The sequence below is a fragment of the Sycon ciliatum genome, chromosome 1, assembly GCF_964019385.1.
Source record: "Sycon ciliatum chromosome 1, ocSycCili1.1, whole genome shotgun sequence".
Lineage (NCBI taxonomy): Eukaryota > Metazoa > Porifera > Calcarea > Leucosolenida > Sycettidae > Sycon > Sycon ciliatum.
Genome location: NC_088643.1, coordinates 30,355,818 through 30,365,987, shown reverse-complemented (window position 1 = coordinate 30,365,987; position 10,170 = coordinate 30,355,818). Strand labels below are relative to the sequence as shown.

At 47.8% G+C, this 10,170-nt stretch overlaps 1 protein-coding gene across 1 annotated transcript in view; it reads right to left on the bottom strand.

The window, feature by feature from the left end:
* Positions 1-907: 907 nt before the first annotated feature.
* The window catches only part of LOC135822356 (uncharacterized), a 53,998-nt gene continuing 44,735 nt past the window's right edge, over positions 908-10,170 (bottom strand). Inside the window, exons 15-19 of the mRNA XM_065335102.1 lie at positions 9,702-9,758; positions 7,396-7,561; positions 6,529-6,671; positions 4,736-4,856; positions 908-1,816 (exon numbers count right to left, since the gene is read on the bottom strand). Of these exons, the coding sequence (XP_065191174.1) occupies positions 1,737-1,816; positions 4,736-4,856; positions 6,529-6,671; positions 7,396-7,561; positions 9,702-9,758 (567 nt within the window). The 3' untranslated portion in view covers positions 908-1,736. The remainder of the gene's footprint in view (positions 1,817-4,735; positions 4,857-6,528; positions 6,672-7,395; positions 7,562-9,701; positions 9,759-10,170) is intronic.

Here is a 10,170-nt window from a genome sequence, read left to right as displayed (position 1 = left end):
CAGCAACGCAAACAACCAGAACTACAAACCACACTGCATACTGTGGACCAAGTAAGTTCGTCGCTATGTCACGTGACGGATTTTCTTGTGCCTAGGGCTATTCGGCAGTTACACACCCGTTTGGTTGAAAGCCTCATCTCCTCTCCACTGACTCTGAGGCACTTGCGAAATTGTGCAATTGATATTTTTTAGTGTCAAATGCACAACTTCACAAGTGCCTCGGAGTCAGTGGAGAGGAGATGAGCCTCTCAACCAAACGGGTGTAACTGCCGAATAGCCCACGGCTATAGACGTGTCCTTGGATAGCACAAGAAAACCTGGTCGCTTTTTTGTTAGGAAAGGTCCTCGGTTTTTGGTGATGCTTGCCCGCTTGCAACAGATTTCGTTCCAATTCATATGCCCCTCTATCGGACAGTTTTGCCCCGCCATCGCGCCATCGTGGCAGAACGTCTGGACTAGGAGTACTTTCAATATCTACCCATATCCCAGGTGTAACCCTCAACTGAGCCCTGCCAGGAAACTTGTTGTGAAGTACTTTGCCTTTTGGTTGTACTCCAAGTACTGCAAGAACATGCTTATAATTATATTCCCGAGGGTATGGGACCAGACACGCACTGCATTGCTGGCCGATAGTCACACGTAAGTGGTTACGTCAATGACATCATCATCTTTGCATTGAGTGACCAGCCAGTGCTTATGATGCGGGCAATACACTGAAAACACCCCAAATGATGACATAGTCTCATGACCACCATCCTCCTTACATTTTAATGTCTTGAGACAAACGTTGCTGAAGTTAATGGTGGTCATTAGAATACATCATCATGTGCGTTGTTCTATATTGCTGGTCAGTGGTCACTCAATACAAAGAAATTTTAAAAGCAGAACATCGCAAACGAAGCAGGGCTAGAACAAGACGCAGGGGCATCATGGCACTCCTGGACCATGTAGACGTGTTCAAGAATGACGGCCTGAAAACCACACCGGCAGTGGATGGGATACTCTTAGATGTGATCATCAAACTGCAATCAAAAATGACCGTGAACAAGATTGGAGTCCAGGGAACAGCTATGAACTAGTGCTGGACTCATCAATTTTGGCAAATCACCATCCTTGGTAACAAAAGTACGATTCACAGTCATTTCCATCACGAGTTGATATTGAGATATTGATGAGAATAGATAACCTGAGGCTGACGTGGTCCAGCATGTGCATACAACCTACACAATCCAGCACACTATCCGTACATGGAGTACGTGGATCATTACTACCACAGCGGGGCCTAACTGTTATCCTCAGAAAGGACACTTGGGAAATTCCGATGCCTAGAATTCGAGGACACCTTTAGGCAGCACCTTGGCTCGGAGGTACAAATTATCAGCCTTCAATCTTCAATCATAGGACGCCTTTGAAATGAGAGCTGATTCGGCTAGTACATTTGGCTAGTACACTGTACATTGAGCGGGCGCAGGTTTCAGGTCCCACTGTATTCTCTTGCATGTTTGTCACTGATTGAAGTGTACCAGCCCACAGAATGCCGTGACCATACATGTAGCATTGTCTTTGCTGAACAATCGCTTGAATGAGAGAAAAGAGAGTAATGTAAAGTAGGAAAATGAAATCATGAGGACTCTGGTCAGTGAGTATGACTTATTGTCCATCAGTCACTGGTATCCGTGCAGTGTCACACGTTCCCGGCTGATACTCACATAGGCGGCCGGCTACACGCACCACCATCATTTCCTTGCCATTCTAGCTGCCAGGCGGATGGCATGGAGGAGGTTTGCTGAATCTGCTATACCCTTGCCTGCGATGTCTGCACAAAATGGGAGAGAGAGAGAGAGAGAGATAGAGAGAGAGAGAGAGAGAGAGAGAGAGAGAGAGAGAGAGAGAGAGAGAGAGAGAGAGAGAGAGAGAGAGAGACAGACAGACAGAGAGACAGAGAGACAGAGAGACAGAGAGACAGACAGACAGAGAGACAGAGAGACAAACAGAATAAAGATGATTCAGTCAAGAAGAAAGCAGCTGACTGCAAAATCCGCACCTACACAGGGAAATGCAACCACCTTCGGGACTGAGCTAAGTGAGCACATTTCCTTGCTGGACTGATCTATTCTATGAACGTACTACATGTACGTGTATGTGTGGAGGTTATGCGGGGACTGGGGATATTGGCCTAGCATTTCTGCGGTGATCTTTGACCATCAGGTGTTTGGAGACTGAGGTCCCGACCTTAGTATAAACTTGTAGTTGTTTGAATCAAAGCCATAGTCTTGCAGTCTTGCAGTCTTGCTTACTCTCTTACATTGTCTATTGCATAGTATAGGGCTTGAAAGTGAGGCTGCGTCACCACAGCCAGCCCAGAGTTATCTCAATGCTGATTCAGTTTGGACCCACTTGGATCTCTTTTAAAGCAGAGGCGGATCTAGGGGAGGGCGCGGTGGGCGCGCACCCTCCCCTCAAATATTTCGATTTTTTTAGTGCGTGCACGTGGGCAGTTGCGCAAGTGTTTGCACATGCTGTGACAAGTAGTTTCTAGTGTCCGATAAGAAAGTTCTTCTGAACACGGAATAGTTGTTCTCTCACGGCACGTTCGATTGGTAAGGATCGGGATCCAGATCTCAGATCCGTCGGATCCTTCAGATTCAACTGAACACTTTATTATGGACCTTGACTGTTGCCATGTTGACAATGGCGGTCACAAGTCACCCAAAAGGGTGAACGTCGTACTCATCGCGTGCGTCGTACAAAAAGTCAACAAGCTCTATCTCCATCCACGTGTGGGTACCACAATGTGTACAAAAATGATTTTTACCCGCCATATACGCACAAAGATCACATTTGGATCCGTTGGATTCGGTCAACCCTGCTCCCCGAGGTGGGTTGACCGGATCCAAATCCGAAGGATCCGGATCCGGATTCGACCAATCGAAAGGGTACGAATCCAGTGGATCCGGTGGATCGGGATCCTGATCCTACCAATCGAACATGCCCTTAGACTTTGGTTGACTTTTAGTTTTGAAATTAGTGTTCAGTTGACGAACTTGTATAGCTAAGTCGGTGAAGGGGATGGCGCACCGCCCGCCCAAGCGGCCAGGGAGCCAACAAACTCTCCACGGATTTTTCGCAAAGCAAACTTGCGCTTCGTCAGCTGCTCAGTCGAGCGATCTGTCTTTGGAGGAGAATTCGGACCACAGCAAAGATCCTGAGATCGAGGTCTGCTCAGACTCTGATCTTCCCCAAATGGAATCCGAAGTAGATTCTGACGACGATGGTGGGACTGTCAGTAGTAGTGATGCGAGTCAGGAGCGTTTACCTGTTGAAACTATCGCAGATGATGACGTTGTGACTGTCACGAATGTGGCTGGTGGCACTGCTACGCAGCGAAGTTACTCGGATGCTGTTGATGCAGCTATTGGTGGTGCAACTCTCAGCGATGCAGAAAAGCGCAACATACCTGGGAACCGGAAGCCTGATAAGCAGACGGTGTTGCCATCTAGGGATTATCCCGACAGCCGCCGAAAGACAGGTACTTCCACTCGCTCGCTGCTACTGAAGTGGTTTGACAGGTTTGAGGGGCTTGCCTATTCCGGAAAGGCTGGCGAGGAAGGCGTTTTTTTGTGCGCCGTGCGTCCTGTTTCCTACATTGCATCGACTAGGATCAACCAGAGGTGAATACTTCATCAGCAAGGTACATAGTGACTTCAAGCACACGTGCGGTGAAGCGGTGGACCACGAGGCCGTCCAGTACCATAAGGATGCCGTTGCCAGAATGATTGCCTTCTATGTCGTAATGTGTACAAAATACATGTACCGCATGGGTTCCCTGTCATGAGTATTACCCGCGCCCTCCCCTCAGCTGAACTCTGGATCCGCCGCTGCTTTTTGTACGTATCCACAAACATTTCAGTCAGTTTGTGTGGTTGTCCGTCACAGTAGGGTGACTCTGGTAGTGACTGGAGGACTGGGCCCTACCCATCCAGAACTGCCTCTTGCTATAGAACATTCACACGTGCATGCTACACAATCGACCTGCCCACCATATTCCATCACATACTGAACTTCCTTTTATGGTCAGAGTAGGTCCACTTTGACTAAGACACAGTATTTTTTGTACTACTGATGTCATTGCCTTCAAGCCCTATTGCCTATTGGGTGAGTGCACGGACAGCACGGACGGCAATTGTCCAGGAAAAGGTAGTACTTTGCACGCCTGATAAATTTGTGCAAACAAGTTCAGAAGAAGCTTTGCAGCGCATTTTCGGATAATTCACTGCCCATGACCATTTGCAGGACCAAGAATGCATCTACACTGATACTATGGTGCATAGCCTGCGTAGACTGCACAGCCAGACATGCAGACCTATCAGTAGGCTATCACGCACTCACGATTACACATGTACACACATGTACACACATGTACACACATGTACACACATGTACACACATGTACACACATGTACACACATGTACACACATGTACACACATGTACACACATGTACACACATGTACACATCGACCCCCACACACATTATATACATTGACACATACACACACATGTACATGTACATGCGCACATGCACACTGTACATACACACATGTGCTCACACATACACACACACACACACACACACACACACACACACACACACACACACACACACACACACACACACACGCACGCACGCGCACACACACACACACACATACACATACAGACGTTCACTAACTTACCAAATGCTGTGCCGTGATCAACACTGGTCCGTATGATGGGCAATCCAAGCGTCACATTCACTGTGCTTCCAAAATCTGTTAGCTTAGCGGGAATGTGGCCCTGATCATGATACATAGCTATCTGCTCAACACACAATATGTGTACACACAACATAGTGGATGATATATAGCTATCTGCTCAACACACAGTAGGGATGTTTAGTCCCACGTAGTCCGTGTGTACTTTACGTGTGTGTACCACGTGCTACTCAGTGACTCACGTACAGCCATTTTCTGATACACCACATACCGTGTATGGAGGCTCACCCACGTTCCGCCAGAACGCTAGTGGAAATCAGAATGGAGCGCATTGTGCAAGCTGTGAGTGTGCTCAGCTAAAGAAGTTTTCGAAGCACGGAATCAACATATTCGATGAGCTTCGAAGCTTTGTCTTTGGCCAAGTTTGGGCCTTTTGCTGCATCATGACCTCTGTTTGTTCCGTTGTTCCGTGTGACTAAATACAACATTGCCAACCTGGGTCCATTGCATGAACTTTATGTGTATCATCCACGTTCCCGTATCCGTTAAGTGGGGCTAAGCCTGCCTACTGTGTGCACTCAACACAATGGATGATACATAGCTACATCAGTGCTCAACACACAATGGACGATACATAGCTACATCAGTGCTCAACACACAATGGATGCATAGCTACATCAGTGCTCAACACACAATGTATGATACATAGCTACATCAGTGCTCAACACACAATGGGAACATACCAGTAACAAGTGGTGGGGGGGGGGGGGTCAAGGGACAAAGGGAATGCTCACTGATCATCATGCCACATTTCAAACGTTACAACACCAACACGCCAACACTAGCACCTGCTAACTAGTACCGGTGTTATTCATTCGGAATGCTCTCAGACATGTCCAGATGGCACTCTATCATCTGACATGCCTGAGCAGCCGAGATTAGGTCGGTTGCAACTCGGAGTGATGCTTGTGCAAGCGAAAAATTCGGAGTTGCAACCTTTTGCTCCTCATGGCTATCACTGCACATGCAGGCACATGGTACCCCCCCCCCCCCACCCTTCCCATGGCCAGCAATCGAGGACATTTGAGAGTTGTAATTTTTGTACTCCTCCGAGGTGTGATTTTTGGCGTGCTGGGCCAAGCACAAGGAAGCCATCTGCAAAAAAACTGCAGAAAATGGTTGTTGTTTGATCCTTTGGTGTAATCTTTGTTTCTAGTCGAAGCTAGTTGCTGTTTGGAGCAGAAACGCTGAAATTGACTATTTTCTGCATGTACTCATACATGTACTCAGGCATGCAGTCTCACTCGTATTTTAGCTATTTTTTCTGGAATGGAAGCTGCTCTGCGCCCCTTGGTGAACATTTCCTGCGCTCGTGGAGCAGCTGAAAAAGACCACTGGTATGTCTGGTTCCTGGTTTGAAAGTGGAGAGTCGACTTTTGTGCCTTGAAAAAGGAGTAGAGAGCGATAAAGGTACGTCTGTGGCTGATTTTTGAGTGCTCCTCGTACATTTTTGATCGTGATAGAAATTCTCAGACCAAACTTCATCGCGATGATGGTCGTACAGTTTTCTTGTGGATTTTTTAGTTGTTTCATCTCGTATCTATGTCAGTATCGTGATAGTGAAGTGGAGAGGGTGATTTTCTTCCTCTAGGCTTCGTTCGGCCGACTTTGCTTCGTCCTCGTTGAAAAGTGATCCCGAAAAAAAGGTCGATTCGCAAAATTATGTTGATTTTCAATGTACGAGATGACATGCGATTGCTGGCTATGCAACTTACCACAATGTCAAACTCTCCTTTCAGTGTGCGACAGAAGAGAGTGTCCGATGGAATAGGATCACTAACAGTCCAGCTATGGCCGAGTGCACGGCACTTAGCTATTGCCGGCGCCAGAACTGTACGCTCCTCATCTCCAAACAGACCTAGAGGCAAGGGCACAGAAGTAGAATGGAATGACACATTGGGGAGGGGGGGGGGGGGCTGCACATACTTATTATGGTGTTGCCGCACAAGCGTAGGAGTCAAGTGACCCAAGCATAGGAAGTCATGTGACCCAAGTGTGGCAGTCATGTGACCCAAATGTGGAAGTCATGTGATCCAAGTGTAGGAATCATGTGACCCAAGTGTGACAGTCATGTGACCCAAGTGTGGGAGTCATGCAACACAGACCATTTTACTGAACATCATCTTACACCCGTGCAAACCTGGTGAGAGGCAACGATACGCTTCTCCAGTGACAGCAGTGTGCATGCCCCATTCCGTCCACCTTCAACATGGGTATCACACATCAGTGATGAAGGGTCTGGGGCTTGAGATGTCACGTGTAACACCGTCTAAGGCTCTGAGCAGTGAAGTAAGCCTGGGGGCAAGACAGTCATTCTATAGTGAAGTAAGCCTGGGGGCAAGACAGTCATTCTACAGTGAAGTAAGCCTAGGGGCAAGACAGTCATTCTACAGTGAAGTAAGCCTGGGGGCAAGACAGTCATTCTACAGTGAAGTAAGCCTGGGGGCAAGACAGTCATTCTACACGTTACCAGTCTACTGCATGCCATACCTAGATGATCACTGTCAAGGACCAGCACCCCAGCCACCGGAAATCTTATACGTCATTGGTATCAAGTAAACGGACAATTCTCAACTTCTCACCTCCATCGCCGGCATGTGGATTGAGGCCAGCGATTGCTATGCGCGGCTTTGCCATGCCCTGCTGGTGAAGAAACTCGCCAGCCATGACAATCGTATCAGACAGTCGCTCTACAGTGAGTTTGCTAGGAACATCAGCCAGGCTGCAGTGACCGGTAGCATGAACTACCTGTCATCAGAAAGAAGAAGCAGAGAATCCAAGAACCCGAGACCTGAGCAATGGCATTGCTCTTGCAATGAGGATTGGAAATACGCATTGACTCAAGCCAGCAAGTCATGCTTACGTAACTTATCTCATGCAATAGGTTACTTCACTCCATAACTATAACAAGTACAGGGTTCTAGCCAAAGGCAAAGGGGTAGGGGGGGGGGGGGTAGCACCCCCCCTACCCCTTTGGCTAGAACCCTGTACTTATTATTGGCAAAGGAGTAGGGGGGGGGGGGACTGGAGCCCCCCCCCCCCCCCCCTACTCTGATTGAGTGCCCCTGTAAAAAAAACCCTGGCCCCCTACTCATTTGTCGATTTTTGGTGTTTTTTTCAGGCCATTCAATGAAAGTGCAGTCGATAGTCAGTAACCGATGGTTCATAAAAGCACACCTATCTGGGGTGAAGTCGGGGTCGTTGCATTCTTTGTGGTAATACAATTTTGGAAAACGGAAAAAAAGGGTTACAGGGTAACTAATAGGCAGTGTTTATATGAGGCGTTTCAACCCGGGTCGAGTTCGACCCGGCCAAATTCCAACCCGCCTTGTACGCAGATAGATTGGAGCGTTTACATGACGCATTGCACTTAACCCGGGTTGAAATCGAGAAATCATACTACCATACTTCGGTGTGTATTTCGCGCCATACTTACATAGCTGGTTGTTTGGACAGGTTTGGACTGGTTTGGACTGGTTTGGACAGGAGGAATAAACAATACTGTACACACTGCACAGGCAAATTTCGCGCAAAAGCAGTCACGTGACCATGCGGGATTCTAGAAGTGGACTTTTGTTTGTCGGCATACCAGTAAGTGCCCCAGGTCAACTGTCTTCATGCAAACACCCACCTATTTTTCTCACTGTACAGACTTTCAACCCGGCTTGAAAAGTCTCATGTAAACACAGCCTAAGAAACGTCTTTGCACGATTATCGAGCATATGTTTTTGTATTGCAAAGACGTTTCTATCAGTTCTAATAGCACACGTGATTACCTAGGTAAAACAAAACACAGTGAGGGCTCCTGAGCTTTCAAGCCCTCTCATTAAATATGATCCTGGCCTGGCGTTGAAACACCTACATGGTAATTAGATATGTCGCCAGCTCAGTGTCTTTGACGGTACGAGATACGTACGGGATAGTAACAAATGTACACACAGCACTACGGTACAAGTACGACAAGGCGCGCCAGACATGCCCGACAACACAAACACACAGACACATACCGAACGAAACCGCTGTGGACCCTGGCTAGAGCCAAACGCTACTAAAGCAGCGTTTTTTTGCATAGCTTTGGAAATATAGTCACTTTGCCCGAGGCTTCCCACTTGTCATGGATGTAACATGTTGTCAGAACCGAGATTCGAAGCCACACATACAAAAGCAGGCGCGTAGCACCACCGTTGGGGGCGATCCGGCCGGAGGGGTGTGGGGCAAAAAGGTCTCCCCGCGGGACAATTTTGAAATTAGGGTGCAAAATTCTGCATTCTGGGCACTTTTATGAAGTTAAAAAAACGTGGTCCTGCCAAAGCCGGACCGGTCGGACCGGTCGGACCGGTCGGACCGGTCGGACCGGTCGGACCAGCTGCTACGCCCCTGAAAAGTAGCAACAACTACTTTTATGAGGCCAGATTCCTCTCGATCAGCCGCTATGGATTTTGAAAACGTTGCACCGAGAGGTCGCAGGTTTGAGCCCTGCGGTCGCACATCTGACTGCAAAATCCCCACGACGCAGCTCACCAGATCAAGGTGTGGGTCCTCTTCACTCAGCAGAGACGAGTCGAGCGAGCTGTATTCCCGAGCTGTATTCCCGGTGCTGAAAGGCGGGCTCACCACCCCAGTTTATCAGTATGGCAACTTCCCCGGCATGTCTAACCCGGGTAACCCGGGTAACCCGGGTAACCCCCAAGACGAAGTGATTACTGTAGTACTTTGAAGTAGTCACGCTGGCCGAAGTTAAAATTAAAAATTAAAAAGAACTTTGCACGATACGTTTACAACTTCTTAGTTTGTTTACAACTTGGCGACATTAAAAGGTCGCCGGGTTGTGAACATACATGTACCGCACAGAGCTAATAATGACCTTAAGGAATAAGGAAAGATGTACCTTCAGCTTCTCTGAAGCTAGCATTAGCCGTGATGTGCGTGCTCCACTGTGTTTGGCCTGTACCACAAAGTACGACATGATGCATGCACACATTAAACCATTATAATCACATCATCACAATAATTTTAATCTATAAGCAGTACAAGTATGAGTAGACGCCAGTGAGAAAGTGATAAAGCATAATGTCATCATCTGCTATTGCACTCTGAACAGCTGGTTCAGGTTGCTGCATAGTTCGGGAGGTATAGAAAAGTATCTTGTCAACGTTCTGGGGTGGCATAATCTCCTGAAGTGAAGTTGAATTTTCAGAGCAGCATTGAGAAATAAGAGCTGATGGAAAGGCGGATACATTCAGCACAATGTACCAGTTCTGTTGCCCCACCCACGACAAGACACCACGACAAGACACCAGTGGTGCTGGCAAGATGCTTGAATCAATCAACCTCGAATGCAGACCTGTGCTGCGTAG